The following is a 21,599-nucleotide window of genomic DNA, read 5'->3' as shown; positions in this document are numbered from 1 at the left end:
TAATTAATTAATTAATTAATTAATTAAACCTAATTTTATAATATTTTGTTTCATTATTGACATTGTTAAGCACTTATGATGAGTAAAAATGCCGCATAACAATGCTATAGCAATACCGATGCGTGTGATGTCAACATGTGCCTGTGCAGGTTGTTTGTCAAGCCTGCACGATAGGAAATGCTGACTTTGCTCAGTCTGCACTCTGCCCTGGAGCTTGATGTAGCATTAAAATGAGTCCAAATCTTGCTCCGTTTTCTGTCACTCATTTATTTTCACCTATTCAGTTCTCACACTGACTCCCCTTCTTTCTGTGCTTCTTGACCGCTGAGTGAGTGTCTGTACATAAACACCTGCCGACGAACGCTATACAGCTTGATCAATTGCCTGCCGTTTCCACAAAAAAAGTGGAGATAAACTTTTTTTTCAGTGTTTTCCCGCCACATTATTAATTGAAACTATTTGTGATTGGTCAGATGTGTGGAGCACACGCTTGACATGAGGGCAGTGGACCGACCGAGGGAAAAAACTCTCTGCTCTAGCGCTGGCAGAAGAGCAAAACGCGCAAGGAGAGGGAGAAGGGGGGGAGAGACAGCGAGGCACCGCAGGACAAAAAAAACGATGTGGGGAAAAACTATCGGCTCTGGCACTTGCAGAGCACAAGCACAACGACAGGGAGGCGGAGAGACAGCGATATACTGTAGAAAAAAACCGGCTCCCATTGTGGAGCCGGTTCCAATCGTTCACTTCAAAGAGCCGGCTCTTAGAGCCGGATCGTTCGCGACCGACACATCACTAGAGGAAAGGAAGAAGAAGAAGAAGAAGAAGAAGAAGAAGAAGTAGTAGTAGTAGTAGAAGAAGAAGACTGTTGTATCAGCTTTCCTAATCGGTCCTTGGAGTGACTCTGTACCTCTGCGGTACCAAGTAAAGGTAACACTCAATGACTGTGTGTGTGTGTGTGTGTGTGTGTGTGTGTGTGTGTGTGTGTGTGATGCCTATATTTGAGCGATATCTGATGCAGTCAGTGGCTGAATTACTGACGTTTATCTGTCTGAGGGTTTTACTGTATTTACTCACTGTCGGCTCTAATACAAGGCAGCTGAAATGTTTTTGTTTATTGGCTGTTTATCACCGTTTGTCTCGTGACAACTAAAATAATTACAATAAGCTGTGAACGGTTTATTGATATAGCTTTATATGTTTGACGGGTTACTCAGTTTAAACGAAGTTGGCCTCTGATTTGATGCTCGATTAAAGGTGCATTCCGCAGCATTTCATGGCTACCTTTAATATCCAATAGTTTGATATGTAAAGTTTGTACCCTACCCAACCCCGAACAGGTTTACTTACTTCTCATGAGAATTTATTTACCTTTTGTGCTTTTGTGAGGAATTAAAAGAAAGAAGATTTTCTTTAAAAATCCGTTTCTTTTTTAAAATTTTTTATCATGAAACCGCAATTATTAGCCTGGCCGTTGCTTTCCTCCGGCCACCGTGCAGCAGTTCCGGGAGGAGAACGGGTGTCGTACTTCAGGCATCGCGTTAGTCATTTTAAGGATGCTTATTGGTCGGACATAATCATCAATCAATGAAATCTCCCCGGAATAAACTTAAAAATCGGATGTTATGCTGCTGGCATTTAGCAACAACTCAGAGGGAGAGCGATGCGCAACATAATCAATCACCCTAGGCGGTGAATAAAACATAATTTGCCCCGACAAATTTTAATAATGGAGGTAATCAAATCATTCAAGGAAATCGTTACAGCCATACTTTATTTATCAAAAGAAGTACAAACAAGTATGGCAATTCACAATAGTGTAAATCACAGGTCTCAAACTCCAGTCCTCAAGGGCCGCAGTCCTGCAGTTTTTAGATGAGCCTCAGGTACAAAACACTGGAATGAAATGACTTAATGACCCCCTCCTTGTGCAGATCAGTTCTACAGAACCTTAATGACCTAATTATTCTGATCAGGTGGTGCAGCAGAGGCACATCTAAAAGTTGCAGGACAGCAGCCCTCCAAGACTGGAGTTTGACACCCCTGGTGTAAATCTATAGAGACATGCAAATGAGAACACAAAAGCTAAACAGATTTAAAGAAGAATAATAATAATAAAACCTACAACAATTGGTAAATATTTTAGGATGAAGATTAACGTGTTGGCGGGCAATTCTATTAACATTTCATACAGATCTACTTATGTTTAAATATATTTCAGAGATTTCAAATATAATTAGAATTTGGATTAAAAAAATCTAAAATTGGGGACAATCTTGGCACTTTTGTTTATGAATTAAGAATTTTTCTAGAGAAAATATCCTTTTTTTTTAATTGTTTTTCAACAATACTACAAAAGTTGCCATATCTCTAGAAATAGATTCAGAAAATGCAGTTTTTGGTTTGATCCACCTTTTTAAGTAATTCCAAAATATTTTGGTTTTGTTGCATTCATAGAACACATGGAGTATTGTTTTTATGTCTCTTTCACAGAATGATCTTTTATTGTCATCAATATTAAAATGATTTCTTAGTAGCTCTTTGGATGGGTAAATTGTATTTAAAATTTCAAAGTGTGTTTCATCAGCATTAAGTTGTAGGTTTTAAATATAGGATGTTTAACTTTTCAATTTTGTTTCAGATTTGTTAAGTATGCTGTTTTTATTAATTTTCAGAGGAAATAAAGTTTTGTTTAGACAGCCTCTAATTGTGAAGTTATTGAATTTTTGTCAGCAAATGATATTCCACTAATTAATTGTGGGAATAGGATGATATGTTATTATATTTTGAATCTGACTGATGCATTGTTTTGGTAATGCTTTAAGAAACAGGAACCAACCAAACATTAGCCAAGTGAGTACAGTAGAGACCACATAGGATAACAAAATGCTTATTCAAGTTATTCAGAAACAAAATATTGCTTTAATGAACGTTAATTATTTGAGAATGAACACTGAGGTTTGAAAGATGGATGTGAGAAGTATTTAATCACATGCTTTCATTTAGATAGATTATTTGAAGTCTTTTGTTCTTAGTTTTTTTTAACACTTGGAACTGGAAGAGATCAAAGATGAGCTGCGAATCAGATGCCAACATCAGTGTCCCAACTTTGATTTGGTTTAGTAATTACTATTACAGCTACTATTATGATGATTATGAAGGTCTGTGGTTTTTGTCTACTGTTTCTTCTGTATTTAAATAGATTTTCATGAAACATGATGTAATGAAATTGCAGCCTTTAACCTAACGAACGAATAAGCTATCAGACTGAATAATGACACATTGAATATTTAATGATAAAATCTGTCGTCATTCACCACAAAAATAGTTTGTCAGATGTGTGTGGTTGTGTTTGCATGTGATAGATTAGATAATTGTTTCTCGATTATTTCCTGTCACGTTCCTCTCTTTACCATACATTTTTTCTCATGCCCTCCAATCCTAATGCCCTTTCCTCCCCCGAATTCAAATATTTTGCAAATTTGATATCATTTACTAATTTATCTGCATAAACCACTGGCTCCAGCATTGTATCACCTGGAGTATGAACAGTTTGCTCGTTCTGATGATCAAAACAGCTGTTTTGTTGTTCAATAGTCTCCAAACAATTTCCAAGTTCAGTTTATTAAGTCAGTCAGTAACATTGAATCAAAACTCCTCAGTCTGAGAGAGAAAAAGTACAAATAATTCACTGGGATGTGTTTTTAGACTTAACACAGTAAAACTTTTTAAAACTGTAAACATTGGTTACTAGTCAGCTTCTTCAGCTTATTGTTTTTCACTAGTCATGTAGTTATTTTAACATTTATTGTGCAAAATTTGCAGCAATATTTCAGCTTGTCAGATGAGAAGAGATGAAAAGTGTATAACATTTTGCATTAACTGTAAAAAGGTCGACTTTGTCTATTTCCTGGTCTTTTTCTGGGAGCTACAGTTACTTATGATGGAAACGGGACAGACTAAGAGTTTTTTGATTTGTGTTTTAAATATGAGTAAAGTTGTATTAGAATAAAGGTGTACTTTTATAACTCTTTCATTTTATGTGCTAAAATGAGGAATCCTGAGGATCTTATAAAGTTATAGTTGGTTTTGGTTTTACAACTAAGGAAATATCTTTTAACATAAAAAATTCAAATTATCAGCCCCAAGACTTTGAAATGATTAAACAACAACATGACCAGCTCAGCAAGTCTGGTTCTTTCTTTGAACAGTTTGCTTACAGCTCCTGTGATATGAAATTACCGTTTCATATCACTACTAACATATCAGATGTTAGTAGTTTCTCTAGACGTATAAGGCCCCGCAAGGAAGACAAGCAATGTATTGCTGTTTGTTGATTTCTATTTTTTATGTATTTGTCTGATTACTGGAGAATTGCATCGTATTAAATTTGGTAGATGTTTGTTTATAAGATGGGGAGCAACTCGGTTTGTTGATCAAAACAGAAATGCTCTCAGCTAGTCGGCTCCAAAATGACATCAAGCTGATTTTTGTAAAAGTGGACAGCAGGACTGACAGTTGGTTGCAGGAACTAGACCCCTGATAATCTAACAAGGATAAAATTCATATCATGGCCACCAGGCCTTCTTAAACAGACACACCCTGCCACACCAATCAGCTAGATTCTCTCGCCTGCTGTACTTTTTGTGTTGCAGTTCTGTTTTTATTGGATGTTGTTGTGTTTTCAGTCAGCCAATGAAAACAGTAGCAGTCCTCGGAGGAGGTATCGGGGGTTTGGCTGCCTCTTTCTACCTCTGCAAGAACCCCCAGGTTGCCAAGGTAATGCACCAAAACATTCACATCCAAGGATCACTAATCAAATTCAGTGTTAATCAACCAGTGTGAGTATGGTTGCTCTCTAAAATGAGGACCTTTGACAGTTTGCTCATTCTGAATGCCACTGGGTTGTAGTTTCTTCAACATGGCATCAGGTTGAAAAGGCAGCAGCAATTGTTGTTGCCCATCAGCTTCTGATTGGTTATAAGGCCATATTGAAACTATTTGAAGTTCATCGTTCTACAGAAAACTTAACCAGTGCTAAAACTTAAGGTTCAGCTGTTGATCATGTCAGCAGAAGAGAATTCTCCCCTAAGGTGTTTCAGTCTGGACTGGCCTTTGTTGGCATGTCCAAGGTTCCAGTTCAGGACAGAACAGAGCCAAAGTTCTTCTATAAACTCTGGAATGATGTTATATACGTAGTGTGATGTTTTTGTTCAGGTTTTTTTGATCAACACTTTTTTCCATTTTGACTTTCTTTATCCAACTTATGTAACCTATGTCAAATTTGGCAAATGATTTTCTGTTTAATTAAATATGTAACCATATTTAGAATTCTTGTGGCACTACCTTTTAACTTTCAGTAATGTCATGGGAAACAAAGTATTCACACCCCCGGCAGACTGAGTTTGAACATTTTCATTCAGTCAATGACGATGTTGATCTTTCTCTAATAGGAAGCAACACGGCCATCTCACAAGATGATGCAGCGTAAAGGGAATATCAGCTTTGATTTGTCTTTTATTTAATATTTGATTTAAAAAATGATGTTTCAAAAATATTTTACTTTTTATCAATCATTTCGAAAAATCTTTTTTGACATTATTTTGATCAAATCCCTTCTTATAATTACTTGTTAAATCTTTGGGGATGAGTGATGAAGGCCTCTGAACCATCAACCTAATCTTTATCTCCCTCAATCAGATTCAGTCAGGACTCTTACTATGACACTCCCAAGCATTATTATTACTGCCACGGTTATGAACAGGATCGCCGCCAGGAATCTTGGGCCTCATGACAAAAAATTAAATTGCGCCTCCCCTGCGCAGCAGCTGTTACAGTTTCTTGAGTCTATCTGACCCAGATAAAGCATCACAATTTTAAAGGGTTACAACTGCCTTGCTTTCTTTGGTCCAATACTGATACTAGCACAATATTTACTGCTCGGGAATTTTACATGCAACAGTCTGCATACAATACAGCAAATAGGTTGCTTAAATTTTTTATTATTATTAGATTTAGTTTGCTGAATGTCTCTCCCCACTTGCAACAGTCACAATGTGCAAAGTATACATAAAACAATCCAGATTTCTCAAAAAATGCTATGTTGTTACATTTTGTTCAGCTGCAGTATAGAACTTTAATGAAAAAAATGTTTTCTCCATATTTGTTAAAGTTGTCACCATGTCATGACAGTTTGTTATGAGACAGATAATCTGTGAAAATATCAATCTGCTCCACCTGCTCCCTGAACAACTATTGCTAGCTAAAGTAATGCTTGCAATAGCAATAGTCTGATTGGTTGTTCTGACCAAAAACAACCAATCAGAACCAGGGGGAGGGTCTTAGTGCTGTCAATCAACTTCATTCACTCACTGCTAAATGTGCTAATGGTGGAGAAACAACTTATTGTTGCAGGAAAACTGTTTATCTGCTGTCATTGGTAGCTATGCTAATAAAGCTGAGCATTCACAACAGGCTGTGCTGGTTGCAGCATAGCACAGAAAAAGGGGAGGGAGGATGAGATTGTGATTGACGGCACTAAAACCCTCCTGACTGGTTGTAGAAGGCAGAGGAAATAATTTTTTGACAAATTATCTCTCATGCCATACTGTCACAACACAATGACAGTTTTAACAAATATGTGAAAAAAAAAGATTTTATAAAAGTTACATACTGCATCTTTAATTTCACTCGGGAGAGGACGGGTCAGGAGGGACGTGGCAACAGATGTCTGTAATTTAAACGGAAGTTAAAGTAAAACTGTGGACTGGCTGCAGTCCAGCTAAGCTAACTATGCTAACTGGTTAATAATCTCACAGTCTACTCACCTCTTGGAGGAAAAGCTGGGTTACAAAGTCACACTCTTGTCTTTTTCTCTCTCTTATCTGTCTATTTTTTTTGAAAACCTAACTCTATTATTTTTCTTAGTAGCATAGTAACAACCACAGTGGTTCTGGTTTTCTACTGGCTGCTGCTCACCGAAGCACCAAGCAGGACCAAACCATTTCGTGCAGATCCAGGGGGTGTTCAGAGCAAATATACAGTGGGGCAAAAAAGTATTTAGTCAGCCACCAATTGTGCAAGTTCTCCCACTTAAAAAGATGAGAGAGGCCTGTAATGTTCATCATAGATATACCTCAACTATGAGAGACAAAAGGAGAAACAAAAAATCCAGAAAATCACATTGTCTGATTTTTAAAGAATTCATTTGCAAAATATGGTGGAAAATAAGTATTTGGTCAATAACGAAAGTTCATCTCAATACTTTGTTATATACGCTTTGTTGGCAATGACAGAGCTCAAACTTTTCTGTAAGTCTTCACAAGGTTTTCACACACTGTTGCTGGTATTTTGGCCCATTCCTCCATGCAAATCTCCTCTATAGAATAGAATTACTTTATTCATCCCAGCAGGGAATTTTTTTTTTTAGAATAAAATAGCAGTGATGTTTTGGGGCTGTCGCTGGGCAACACGGACTTTCAACTCCCTCCAAAGATTTTCTATGGGGTTGAGATCTGGAGACGGGCTAGGATACTCCAGGACCTTGAAATGCTTCTTACAAAGCCACTCCTTCGTTACCCGGGCGGTGTGTTTGGGATCATTGTCATGCTGAAAGACCCAGCCACGTTTTATCTTCAATGCCCTTGCTGATGGAAGGAGGTTTTCACTCAAAATTTGATGGTACATGGCCCCATTCATTCTTTCCTTTACACGGATCAGTCGTCCTGGTCCCTTAGCAGAAAAATAGCCCCAAAGCATGATGTTTCCACCCCCATGCTTCACAGTAGGTATGGTGTTCTTTGGATGCAACTCAGCATTCTCTCTCCTCCAAACACGACAAGTAGAGTTGGTACCAAAAAGTTCTATTTTGGTTTCATCTGACCATATGATATTCTCCCAGTCATCTTCTGGATCATCCAAATGCTCTCTAGCAAACTTGAGACGGGCCTTGACATGTACTGGCTTAAGCAGGGGGACACGTCTGGCACTGCAGGATTTGAGTCCCTGGCGGCATAGTGTGTTACTGATGGTAGCCTTTGTTACTTTGGTCCCAGCTCTCTGCAGGTCAGTCACTAGGTTCCCCCGTGTGGTTCTGGGATTTTTGCTCACCGTTCTGGTGATCATTTTGACCCCATCATTTTGGTGAGATCTTGCGTGGAGCCCCAGATCGAGGGAGATTATCAGTGGTCTTGTATGTGTTCCATTTTCTAATAATTGATCCCACAGTTGATTTCTTCACACTATTGCAGATTCAGTCTTCCCAGCCTGGTGCAGGTCTATAATTTTGTTTCGGGTGTCCTTTGACAGCTCTCTAGTTTTGGCCATGGTGGAGTTTAGAGTGTGACTGTTTGAGGTTGTGGACAGGTGTCTTTTATACTGATAACGGGTTCAAACAGGTGCCATTAATACAGGTAACGAGTGGAGGACAGAGGAGCCTCTTACAGAAGAAGTTACAGGTCTGTGAGAGCCAGAAATCTTGCTTGTTTGTTATTGACCAAATACTTATTTTCCACCATATTTTGTAAATAAATTCTTTAAAAGTCAGACAATATGATTTTCTGGATTTTTTTTTCTCCTTTTGTCTCTCATAGTTGAGGTATATCTATGATGAACATTACAGGCCTCTCTCATCTTTTTAAGTGGGAGAACTTGCACAATTGGTGGCTGACTAAATACTTTTTTGCCCCACTGTAGATGTGTGATTTTTGAGAGGGGTAACATTAGATTTTTAGACTTAGACTTGTACTTTATTGATCCCTTGGGAAGACTCCATCAGGAAATTGAAGATTTCCTGGGGGAGTTTTTATTGCCTTAATAAAATTGTTTTTATTGCTAAAAACAATTTTGAAAAACACAACAGTAGTTGACAGGGCCCCAATTTTTTTTCTATATCTTTTTTTTGTGTGTGTGTGGGGGGGGAGGGGTCAGTCAAGGGCCTTTGGAATTGTCCTAACTTTCCCCTTCTATACCCGTCCCCAAGTTATGAATAATGGAATAATATGTGGCAGCTATTCTATTGGCCGTCAGGAATGGTCAATAAAGTAAACTGCTGCCTTAGCTACAGTAAATAATTTTTTGTACTCTAATTTAGTTTTGAATGTCCAGTTGTTCACTATTAGTGTTTGTCAATATTCTACTCATTTAAGTTCAAGTGCAATTTTAGGACAAGGTTGAAGGAAAATGAATGAAGCCTACAATGAATTAACCTGACATCAATCACCAGGTAATCGTTCTGGAGTCCAGCAGTCGTTTTGGTGGTTGGCTGTGGTCACTGAGGCGGTCTGATGGGGCCGTGTTTGAACTGGGACCAAGGGGGATCCGACCTGCTGGGGCAGTGGGAACCAACACACTCAATATGGTTTGTAACACCTAAGTGCTACATACCATTTGCATCATAAACTAATAGAACAATGTTTACTGCTACAGTGGACTTAATATGGATTTGAGAGTCCACTGATTAAACTTTAGGAACATTAATTTAATTAATTGATGTAGAAATGCTAAAAGATTTCCATCATATTAGACCTAACAGCCTCTAGACCAGTAACTGTATCATAAGACGGGAAACTTCTGGTCTGGTTGCTCATTGGTTGATGGTCCTTAGGCAGGAGAGTGTATCTGTCCTGGCCTGTTTTCCTGTTCAGAGAAAATTCTCTCATAACTGTGAGATTCAGTGCACAGGTTACATCACAGAGAAACTGATTTAAAGATCCTTCTTGTCAGTGGCAACTTCTCTCCCCACCATTAGCAGCATTCTATAAGGACTTTACTATTTTTTACTCGGTCGTCGTAACCGGAATTCAGGGAACAAGAGACTTAAAGAAGGAGTATGGAGACAACAATGTCTACAATCATTAATTAAACTCTGAGAACTTGATTAATTTCAGCATGAATTTGATGTTTGTTTTTGCAGGTGGAAGATCTGGGTCTGGAAGGAGATATTCTTCCAGTTTCCTACAATCATGTTGCCTCTAAGAACCGCTATCTGTATGTCAATGGACAGCTCCACAAGTTGCCTTCTGGAATAAGGTAAAGAAATTAGGAGCCAAGATATCACTTTGAAGATTTTAAAGAGGAAGAAAAAAAGATCAAGAATTGTTTTGTTAAGCTATATGTTCACTGCAGTTCAGATGATTCTGGGAACACAAGAGCAAAGATTCTGTGTCAGACAACCATTAAACACAGATAAAACTTTTCAGACAGAACTGATATGATTCTTGCCACTGCTTAGCATCAAGCACACAAAGATCCAAACTATTTTGATATTTGGAGTTCAGTTTACTGGTGTAAGAGGTACATTCTGCAGTTTGAAATGATATCACAACACTACAGCTTTAAACAGCATCCATCCATCGTCTACAGCTGCTCTAGCAGTCATTGGGTGAGAGGCAGGGTTCACCCTGGCAGATCACCTGTCTTAAAAAAAAACATGAAACACATGCTAAGCTCTGTAAAATCTCAATCAGTCTTTCATCTCTAACATTCTTTATGTTAGTGGCTCTTTAATCACATTCACTCTCCCTCCTTGCTTTTTGTTACAGTGGAATTTTGAAAACAGTCCCTCCATTCTCCCGCCCCCTTCTGTTCAGTCTCCTCACTGAGATCTTGGTAAAGAAAGGAAGAGAAGAGGATGAGTCCATTCATTCATTTGTCTCCAGGAGGCTTGGAAAGGAGGTAAGGGGTCCAGAACTACTTTTCTGTTGCTGCATCAATCATTAAGATTGTTATTTTATAAGATCTAAACCTGATATTATTTTATTAAACATTTTTAATTTCTCCAGACTGTCATGGTTTCTTGTTCACCACAGAAACCTGTAACTTTGTTGACACAAAGTTTGGTCCAGCTCTGACTTTGTGGAAGTTATTGCACCCTCATCTTTTATGGAGAGCAATTAGACTTTGAGGTTTGGCCACGCTCACATGGTTTGATGAAGCAAAAAGCATTTGATAACTTTTGATCTCCAATGCCTTAAGACTATACTGATTCAAAATGAGGTCTACAAGTCCAAAGCTGTGAGGAATTTGCTCAGACATGTGGGTAAAGAAGAGAAAATGGCAGCTTTGATTCAAATTTGCCAGGGTTGAACCCTCAAGCTGAGGGTTCAGCCTCAGGGCCAAGGGTTTAGAAGCCGGTCTAAACTGTCTTTGGGTTTAGACCAAAGGCTTACCTTGGCTTCAAGAGACTATTTTTGTAGGCCTCAAAAGCATGGCTTGGGGCTGATTGTTTCAATGCTGGTACAGGGCACTGTGGAGGTATTTTGCCACAGCCACCAAATATTTGCATACATATCTTTTTAGGAGTTGGACTAACATTCTTCATGTTTAGTTTGGTAAAGATCAGTTCATGTGAGATTAGAGCTGACTTTACCACGGCCACACCCTCTAGTTAAAAATCTGTGTTGGATACCAAGTGGAAAGGTGTGAATGTCCACCAGAGAGGAAAGAGGACAACCAATGATCCTCTGAGCTGCTTTTGCGACCCTCTGCAGCCTCATCCTGTCTGTAACAGTGCAGCTGCCGTACCATACTGTGATGCAGTATGTCATCAGGATCTGCATGGATGAGCGGTAGAAAGTCAACAGCAGCTTGGAGTTTAGTTTGTGCTTCCTTCCTCAGGAAGTGTATGTGCTGCTGAGCCTTCTTGATGACTGCTGTGATGTTATCAGTCCAGGAGAGGTCAGCAGAGATGAGGACGCCAAGAAACCTGAAGGTGTGGACCCTCTCCACACTCGGCGTTAATGTAGAGAGGAGCTGGGTCGATGCTGAGCTTCATGAAGTCCACGATGACCTTTTTGGTTTTCTTGGTGTTCAGAGTGAGGTTGTTCTCTGAACACCAGGCTGCCAGCTTCAGGACCTCCTCTCTGTAGGCTGCCTCATCACCCTGTGAAATGAGTCTGACCACTGTGGTGTCATCAGCAAACTTGACAGTGCGGATGTTATTGTGGGCTGGACTGTGCGTGAGTATAGAAGCTTAGTGTAGAGGGGTGAGTATCGTTGATTGTAGGCGCGGTGGGATGACTGCTTGACTGAGGAAGAGGTAAAGATCCTGGTAAAGATGGGTACAAGCTGGTAGGGCACACTCTGAGCACTTTACCAGTTACTCTTTCTGGGCTGGCAGCTTTCTTGGCATTCACTGCCAGAAGTAGCCACCTGACATCATGCTTCTGTACAATGAGTTGAGTGGTGAAGGAAATGGGTGGGTTGGGTTGAGGAGCAAAATGGTTCTGCTGGTAGGTTTCAAAACGGGTAAAGAAGTAGTTTAGCTCCTTAAATTTGATTGATACCGTAAAATACCTAGGACAAGTTCATCAAAGTTTGACACGCAAAATCACTAAAACACAAAATGGCTGATTTCCTGATTGTTTTTAGGACATACCTCCTAAAATTTTTTTACTCAACTTGGAGAGACCTCTATGTGTAGCTAACTTGAATTGTCTTCAATAAATGGGTCGGCCTGCCTGAGGTTAGAGGGCACTGTTTCACCATTTGGCCATTCCCATTTTTATGAATTTCATTGTAATACAGAAAATTTCATAGAATTTTGTGCAGATTAAGTTTTTGAGTATTTTAGGCCCCCCAAAAACACGCTTCATTTAACAAAAGAAAATACACTGCCTGGCCAAAAAAAAAGTCGCCACCTGGATTTAACTAAGCAAATAGGTACAAGCCTCCTATTGGATAAGTACTGCATAGGCGATTATCTTTCAGCTGGCAACAAGTTATTTAACCCCAGCTGATGCAATGAGTAACTCCTCATTTCTTAAACAACCATGGCAAAAGACACATCCTGTGGTCGTGGAAAAGACGTTAGTCTGTTTAAGAAGAGTCAAATCATTGGCATGCATCAAGCAGAGAAAACATCTAAGGAGATTGCAGAAACTACTAGAATTGGGTTAAGAACTGTCATCATTAAAACCTGGAAGGATGGTGGGGAACCATCGTCTTCCAGGAAGAAATGTGGTCAGAAAAAAATCCTGAATGATCGTGATCAGCGATTACTTCAACGTTTGGTCAAATCAAATCAAAGAAAAAACAACAGCAGAACTCAGGAGTATGTTTAATTGTGAACGCAAAAGCATTTCCACACGCACAATGCGAAGGGAACTCAAGGGGTTGGGATTGAACAGCTGTGTAGCCATAAGAAAACCTCTAACCAGAAAAAAAGGCTTCAGTTTGCTAGGGAGCATAAAGATTGGACTCTGGAGGAATGGAAGAGGGTCATGTGGTCTGATGAGTCCAGATTTACCCTGTTCCAGAGTGATGGGCGCATCAGGGTAAGAAGAGAGGCAGGTGAAGTGATGCACCCATCATGCCTAGTGCCTACTGTACAAGCCTGTGGGGGCAGTGCTATGATCTGGGGTTGCTGCAGTTGGTCAGGTCTAGGTTCAGCAACATTGTGTGCCCAAAGAATGAGGTCAGCTGACTACCTGAATATACTGAATGACCAGGTTATTCCATCAATGGATTTTGTCTTCCCAAATGGAACGGGCATATTCCAAGATGACAATGCCAGGATTCATCGGGCTCACATTGTGAAACAGTGGTTCAGGGAGCATGAGACATCTTTTTCACTCATGGATTGGCCACCACAGAGTCCAGACCTTAACCCCATTGAGAATCTTTGGGATGTGTCATCAATACAAGATCTTGGTGAAAGATTAATGCAACACTGCATGGTATTAAATCTTGTGACACTGCAGAAGCTTATTGAAACAATGCCACAGCGAATGCGGGCTGTAATCAAAGCTAAAGGCGGTCCAACAAAATATTAGAGAGTGTGACCATTTTTTGGTGGCGACTTTTTTTTTTGGCCAGGCAGTGTATTTTCAATTATAATAGGCCATCACAGCGCTTTCATTGTTTATGCCTCAAAGCGACAAGAAGAATTGGGCATCCCTCACACAGAGATGGTGCTACAACCTATGGGTTTCTGGCTCCGCCTCCTTAACATGTTCACTGCTTGGCTGGCAGTACCTGCACAGAGCCACTAAATTGTGTTTTTTGCAATCCTTGAAAAGGACAGCTGGCCAGCTGCAGTCAGTTATCAAACAGAAATCAGATCTTGCTTGTTGGTGCTTGACTGATTTCTGGTTCAGTGGTGAAGGACTGTGAGAACGACAACCAAAAGTGGAATACTTAGGGGCGCTGTGGTGTTGCAGGGGTAGAACACAACTCGCATATGGAGACCTTAGTCCACGACGCAGCTGTCACAGGTTCAAATCCTGGTCTGATGACCTTTGTTGCATGTCTAGCCCCTCTCTCATTACCCACTATCCTGTCTGATCACTCTTAAATAAAGGCCACAAAAACCAATAAATCATTTTTTAAAAATTGAATACTTCCTGTAATATACATAATAATGTGATATAACTCAGCTGTGCTTCACTGGACCGGTTTGGAGCTGTTATGAGAGGGCCTGAAACAGATCCACCATTAAGCATGCCACCAAATGGCTGACTTCCTGTAAGCTTTGAGCTGTGGGTCCAGGAGGTTTTTTGACTGGGCCAACAGCCTAATGGGTTTTAGTTGTGTTTTTAATTCCATAATTCTTAAGTAAAACAAGGCAACCATCACTCTTGCATAATATATTAATGAAAATGTGCTTTAAGGTTGACAAGAATTGTAGTAGGAAAATTTGGTGAAGTTTACATGAATGAAGATGACTCTCCAATGACTTTGGAGTGTTTGAAGCCGATATCTTCAAATTTGCCAGAGATGTTCATCAAAGCACAACATAGTGCAAAAATATCAAAATTGCCAACTTCCTGTTTGGTATATAGTACATTGCCATGAGACTGCTTTTGACTTTCTTTTTTACAGAATTTGGTTCCATTGATTTATAATGGAGAATAAAAAACACCACACTTAGATCTAATCAAATCGATGAAATCTATTTGTGCTATTGAGTTGTTTTCCTCTGTGTTTAGTTGGCAGACCTAGCTATGGACAGTGTGTGTCGGGGTGTGTTTGCGGGGGACTGTAAGAAGCTGAGTGTGCGCTCCTGCTTCCCTTGGCTCTACATGGCTGAGCAGCAGAGAGGTTCCCTGACTCTGGGCTTCCTGCTGGGCTCAGGTAAAGCACACGCCTCACTTCCTTTTCCCTTCAGGTTTCAGGCATATCTTAATAATACCTTATGGATGATATATTTCCCCAAACTTAGTGGAGTTCTAGGTTGCTTCTAATCAGATGAACAGTATTGGCTTCACAGCCATAAAAACACGATACTTTTCAGTCATGCCCTGTTCATTTCATTTTAGGAAATCACTTTTTTTTTTAAAGCTAGTGGATAAAAATGTCATTATCTTTTTCACTCAAATTTGCTTGTTGAGGGAAGTCCATTTTGTAGAGTTTTTCTACTTTTCTTTGTGGCAGATGATGACTATAAGTTGTCAGTTTTCAACACCATAAGTCAGACTGATGGTGCAACCAGTCTCTGAATGTTCTGTAAAATTACATGTGTTGTGGTAAACCTGACATGAACTGCATGTTTTGTGACATATTATGTATAGATGTGATACTAATTTGAAAAATAATCTTTTTTCTGCCCTCATATCAATGTGATCTTCATAGTTTTAATTAGAATAAAATGATATGTTTGGAACCCCCCAGGTTCAGCACCTGTGATTGTTCCTGGACATCTGGCTCAGAGAGCGAAGAGAGAGGCCTGGGCTCAGTGGTCTCTAAAGAGGGGAGTGGAAACCTTGCCAGAGTCCATCGCTGAGTTCCTCCAACAGAGCGGCAAGGTGGAGCTGCACAGGGATGCAGCTGTTAGACAAATAATTCCCACAACATCTGGATGGAAGGTTTGTAAGAATATCATGACAACTAGACCTGAATATGGTATTGTAAGCATAGGATTTTATCATCACTATTACTTTGCACTGATGGTTTGACAATGTACAATGTACTTAGAAGTTAAGCCCTGTAGTGAAATGGTAAAGAAATGACCTGGGACCAGAGCTGGGCTGACCTGTAAACGGTCTGTACTTGTACAGGACTCTATCAAGTCCAGAGGACTCCAAAACACTTCACACTACATTCAGTTATTCGTACACACATTCACATGTTGATGGTGGTAAGCTACTGGATTTTAGTCACAGCTGTCCTGGGGCAGTTTGACGGAAGCTAAACTGCCATGCACTCAGCGCCACCTGTTGTGTCCTCTGACCCCCACCAGCAGGAAAGGCAGGTGAAGTCCCAGACAGCAAACTGTGAGTGAATTAATGTTGAAATATGGTTATGTAGAAATATTGAATCCATGTTGAAGCCTGACATTGAAACCATATTGAAAGTAGTCGGTGACTTGCATGTTGAATCAACATTAAGGTTTCAACCATAACTGACACTATATCAATATTGATTCAGCCATAATCTACATCTGTGTTGGTTGTATATTGGTTCACGTATATTTTTTGGTCTGATGGGTCTACATCATAACATACCATTAAAAGTTTCTTCACTGGTGTTAAACACACAATTTTGTTGGCAGATGATGGGTATCATGATGTTCAAAGTTATCTTACATTACCTTATTTCCAAAAATGTATGTATGCAAACTTAAAAATGACATGTTAATGTAATATGGCATTAATATTCCATATTATTTAAGAAAAGAGGCGTAGATCTGTAAACATATTTGACTCCTTTGTAACTGTCAGAACAACAGGAAGAACAGCGTCCATGAGGATAAACCTTGTACTGTATGAACCAGACAAACAGTATGTGTTGGGGTAACCCAAGTTTGACTCTGGTTGGTGCCACTTTGGTTCCTTGATGCCTCCCTCCCACTCTGGTACATAACGAAGCCACTTCTTTACAGTTATGCTGCAGTCTTTGTCAGTCTGCGTTGGGTCAAACTGCTGAGCAGCAGCTGAAAAACACAAAAATAAGAGTGAGGAAGGCGCCGGTTAGAAAGATGATAAACATTTGAAACACATTGAAATATTAAATAGTGTACTGGTTATAGGTCTGAGAACATACACACAAACTATACGGTCCATTTATACACTCAGTTACATTAATAAGGACATGCCAAGGAATATTCATGAATATTTAACTTAATGTTAGTCGACATATAATCACATTTACCTATGAAGCTGCAGCATAGGCACAAAACAATGCAGTTATTTTTCAATAAACACAGTTAAGATCAAAGTAAGATCACCAAACATTCTGCAAAAAGTTCTCAAAATAGAATTCAATTCAGAATCAGGTTGCAGACAATCCAGCAGCAAAAGGGGCTGTGTGGTTGGGACAAACCACTAGTGGAAAAAGGGGAGGTGGGCCGCGCCACTGTTTGGAGTGACTTGTAGATGTTTTTGTGTCAACACATTATGCAGTCAGCTAGTAATAATATTTACAGACAAGTAAGAAAATGCACAGCAAGGAATCACAACCCACTGTCCTCAACATGTAGTGTTTAATTTAAAATGTGATAAACCCCACGTTTTAATAAAAATCTCCCACCCAGAGCTCCAAGAGGAAGACAGGAGGGGATTGGTCTGACAAACAATACATTGATTCAACATTTATTACCAGTTTTTTTCTAACTCTGGTTCTCAAGTCACACTGACCTGCCTGTTTCAGATGTTCCTCTGCTTCAACACCCCATTCAGATGATTGCAATTCAGTAAAACCCTGTTAATCAGCCATCAGTAGAAATCATGAGTGCTGAAGCAGGGGAATGTCTAGGACTTGCAGGGCAGTGTACCTTGAAGACCAGGGTTGGAAAAACACTGGATTTGTTGTTGTCATTTCAGTCATTAGAAATCACCCATAAAACGGGCGTGCTGTGGTGGCGTAGCGGTTAGCACGACCCATGTTTGGAGGCCTTGAGTCCTCGACGCGGCCGTCGCTGGTTCCACTCCCAGACCCGGCGATGTTTGTCGCATGCCTTCCCCTCTCTCCTTCCCCTTTTCCTGTCAGCCTACTGTCATATAAGGGACACTAGAGCCACAAAAGGGCCCTGGAGGGGTAAAAAAACAAAATTCACCCATAAAACATTGATTCTATGACATCTTTTCTAAATTAGTTAATTGGCTAGAATTGGATGATCGTTTGATGGTTGATCCACCGTCAGTCGTCGACCTTAACCATGTATTCAACCTTTTTGACCATAATTCAAAATTGAATTAACATCTCTTGCTATCTGGGACACAACAACAGAGATGGATAAAGTGAGAATCAGTAGTAAGATGGAGGGACAAAATCCTTCCAATGTCACCACCACCATGGTGCAGCACGACAGTAACCACGCAGACTGAGTCGGATTCAGACAGTAAATATATGATCCTGTTTATAATCTGGACATGCTTCCTGCAGTAGTCAAGCCTAATCAACTCCACATGTTGACTTGAATTGTCCTGTTCAATAAAAGGCACATTTTGAGAAGATCAATAAGGATTGAAGTACTGTTTCTACGTCTATCAGTTTGTCCATTAAACGTTTTATGTGTAGGTCCATGTGGAAGATGGTGTAATATCAGCTGATCACATCATGTCTGCTCTACCAGCTAAAGGCAAGTGGGGACTGTTTCAGTTATACCTGAAGGGGTCATTGATAAACTTACCTTCTGTATGAACAACATAACAGTTACTCAGTTGAATGTTGTCAGTAATTGATCAGAAATTGTAAGCATCTTGCGCTTTAAGTGGTTGTACATATTAAAACCTTTAAGAAACTGTAAATTGTTCTCTTGTACCCCCCTGCTCCCTTCAGCCCTGTCCTGCATCCTGCCCCCCTCCTGCCAGGGTCTTGTCCAGCAGCTGCAGGACATCTCAACAGTAACTGTGGCTGTGGCCAGTCTGGAGTATGAGGGCTCCATCCTCCCAGTAACGGTAAGGTCCTCCAGACCTCCACTGTGCTGTATGTTCAGGCTGTCACACACAGACCTGAATGAATGGGTGATTAAGTAACTTCTGTAGCACCTGAGAGCATGCTGAGGAAGTGTTGCTGTCATCTGAGCCAGTTGTGCTGATTTGGCTGGCCACAGTTAGAAATCAAAAGAGCTGCAGTGCAGTGTGAAGCACGGTGGATAATGCTTCATAAAATGGGATGTTTCTCATATGATGGTTTTGAGTTTATGGAAAACCAGGGATCTAGAATCAGTTGGAGCCCTGAGCCTTCAGTGTTTCCAATTCTGAAGAGGAATGGTCTTCAAATGGCTGTTCTGGGCAAGATGGAGACCCCAAACACACCAATTAGTAAAAAGGATACCAATCCCACACCAAGCTTGTGGCGAGATTATGGTGTGGCCAGCGCAATATGGGTTTTGACCCATTATGAAACTTGAATGACAGTCAAGATTCTGTCTCTGGGAAAATAACAAGAACAAAAAACAAGGAATGCAGAGGAACTATGGAATGTTGTCCAGTCTTCTTGGGCTGTAATGCCTCTTCATAGGTGTTAGAAGCTAGGCAACTTTGTGCAACACAAATCTGTTCAGTTCTTAAAGAGTGCGATAGAAAATGCTAGTTCACTGATTCAGATGATGCATTCATCAGTTTGTTTTCCAGGATATTGCAAGGACACTGCTGTCTCAACATATTTTATTTTCCTAATTTTCTGAAGAAACGTAAATATATTTTTTTCTTCATGTTTGGATTTGAAACAGAATATGGCATACTGTCAGTGCATGTGTAAAGAGATTGTAGCCATTATAAGAATTTTTACTCACTTTTCTAAACACCCTGCTACTATTTTCTGTGTCTGTTGTTGTCAGGGTTTCGGCCACCTTGTTCCTTCATGGGAAGACCCAGGTTTACTTGGGATAGTCTATGATTCTGTTCCCTTTCCTCAGCACAACAGACAGACTGGACAGACAACAAGACTGACGGTACTCACACACACACATACACGCATGTGCACATACAGTGGTATATTTTACTATAAATCTGTAATTTCTTATGTCTACTTGGAAAATATGTGACTGGAATTTTAAGTGCAAGTACTTTAATAAGGTACCGGTCCGTGGACCAATTGGTACCAGGCCGCGCAAGAAATAATTAAATATTTCCGTTTTATGTATTGAGTCTAGAGGATCTTTTATTTTGAAAATCCTTTAACCGGATTCTGTCGGTTACGTCTTGTGCGCCAACATTGAGCCACAAGCAGCAGAATGAGTTACAAACAGCAGCAACAACAGCATCTGTGTCTGTCCTCTCGACGCCCCGCCCCGGTCCGCAGCAAATTTGCAAAGTCTTGACCGGTCCGCACTACTAAGAAGGTTGGGGACCATTGCTCTGAGGGATTTTCATCCAGGATTCTCTCGTTTTGTCAAAGGATTTTCTTATTAAATCTGTTTGTGGTTGTAAAGTGCCATGAAAGTTCAAGGGGTGTAAATACTTATGGAGGACTCTGTATGTATCACGTATGAAACCTTGTAACACAATGCAGTGTTGGCATGTTGCACTCTGACCTTCTCATCATGTCTCCTAGGTCATGATGGGAGGTGCCTGGTTCCAGAATGTGTTTGGGGCCCCCCAGGCTGTCTCAGCAGACAGCCTCTTAGCGAGGGCCACCGAGGCAGTGCGCTGCCACTTGGGACACTGTGTGGCCCCCAGCTGGAGTAATGTGGCTCTTCACAGGGTACAGCAGCTTCACTCACTCTAGCTTAGGTCCAGTTAGCACTGACTGCTGATGGTTTCATTGCTGTTTACCTTCTCAGGATTGTATACCTCAGTATCACCTCGGACACTTTCAGAGAGTAGGTGAGTGTTGATTTGTGTTTTACATTAAAAATTATATATTCATGAAGTCGGGGAAAAACCATTAAGTTTTTTATTTATTTTTTCAGATACCATGCGAGCCTTTATAAAGAACAATAACCTACTGCTATCTCTGATTGGCTCAGCATATGATGGCGTGTCTGTGAATGATGTCATCTTCAGTGGACGGACAGCTGTAGCAGAGTTGTTGGGAAGTGGAGTTTGATGCAACATGAGCAACAGATCAGATTCTCATCTTGAAATACATTAATGGACTTTATTTAATTTTCTAAGAACCCTTCTAATATTTTGCCCCCCCTTTTTAAGGGAATTGTAATTTTCTGTCTTTAAAGAGTAACTAAGCCCCTTCTGAAAGCATAACATTTGAACAAATTATGAAATATTCAAGAAAGTGGTGAGAGCCAAGATGCACTCAGGGGTGTTGCCTAATGTGGGGATGATTGGAGGGGAAAGTGTGGCTGTGTTGACGAAGAGAGAAACACTGTTGTTATAAACTTTGACATTATATTTTTCTACTTGTAATTAAGAAACAAACTAGCGACAAATTGAACAACTTTTTTCTGACTGGTTGCCAGTGAAATTCATCAAGCTGCTTTGCTCCTCAAGCTAGCGTAGCTAGCAAGCAATGCAAATTTTTTCTGATAAGAAAAAGACCAAAGGAACCGTCCGGCAGCCCTGCTGTGGACGACTCTGCTGAAAAAAAGTATAAAGGAAGAAAATAAATGTGATGTGATTAATATAAAATGCTACATATTCTTCTCAGAGGAGGGGATTGTAATGAAAGTGTATTATTTTCTAATGAAATCATAATATGTTTGAAAATAAAAAATGTTGCCACAGAGCTTGTGGATTTGAGAAGACACACCTGAAATCTCA

At 40.1% G+C, this 21,599-nt stretch overlaps 1 protein-coding gene across 1 annotated transcript; it reads left to right on the top strand.

The window, feature by feature from the left end:
* Window positions 1-821: 821 nt before the first annotated feature.
* ppox (protoporphyrinogen oxidase) lies at window positions 822-21,564 on the top strand. The gene is made up of 13 exons (XM_023330607.1): window positions 822-927; window positions 4,686-4,776; window positions 9,221-9,355; window positions 9,911-10,026; window positions 10,539-10,671; window positions 14,925-15,069; window positions 15,607-15,800; window positions 18,454-18,514; window positions 18,715-18,833; window positions 19,718-19,831; window positions 20,434-20,583; window positions 20,663-20,705; window positions 20,792-21,564. The coding sequence occupies exons 2-13, from the start codon at window positions 4,693-4,695 to the stop codon at window positions 20,926-20,928; spliced, it is 1,431 nt and encodes a 476-aa protein (XP_023186375.1). The 5' UTR covers window positions 822-927; window positions 4,686-4,692; the 3' UTR covers window positions 20,929-21,564.
* Window positions 21,565-21,599: the final 35 nt, after the last annotated feature.

This window comes from Xiphophorus maculatus, chromosome 3, assembly GCF_002775205.1.
Source record: "Xiphophorus maculatus strain JP 163 A chromosome 3, X_maculatus-5.0-male, whole genome shotgun sequence".
Lineage (NCBI taxonomy): Eukaryota > Metazoa > Chordata > Actinopteri > Cyprinodontiformes > Poeciliidae > Xiphophorus > Xiphophorus maculatus.
The sequence above is the reverse complement of the archived record's forward strand: the minus strand, read 5'-3'. Positions and strand labels throughout refer to the sequence as shown.

What these genes read in the sequence shown, in the direction of transcription:
- ppox (XM_023330607.1), top strand. Translation starts at nt 4,693, where the DNA reads ATGAAAACAGTAGCAGTCCTCGGAGGAGGTATCGGGGGTTTGGCTGCC. An exon ending in GAACCAACACACTCAATATG is followed by an intron (nt 9,356 to 9,910) that starts GTTTGTAACACC and finishes TTGTTTTTGCAG; the next exon opens with GTGGAAGATCTGGGTCTGGA. An exon ending in CCACAACATCTGGATGGAAG is followed by an intron (nt 15,801 to 18,453) that starts GTTTGTAAGAAT and finishes TTTTATGTGTAG; the next exon opens with GTCCATGTGGAAGATGGTGT.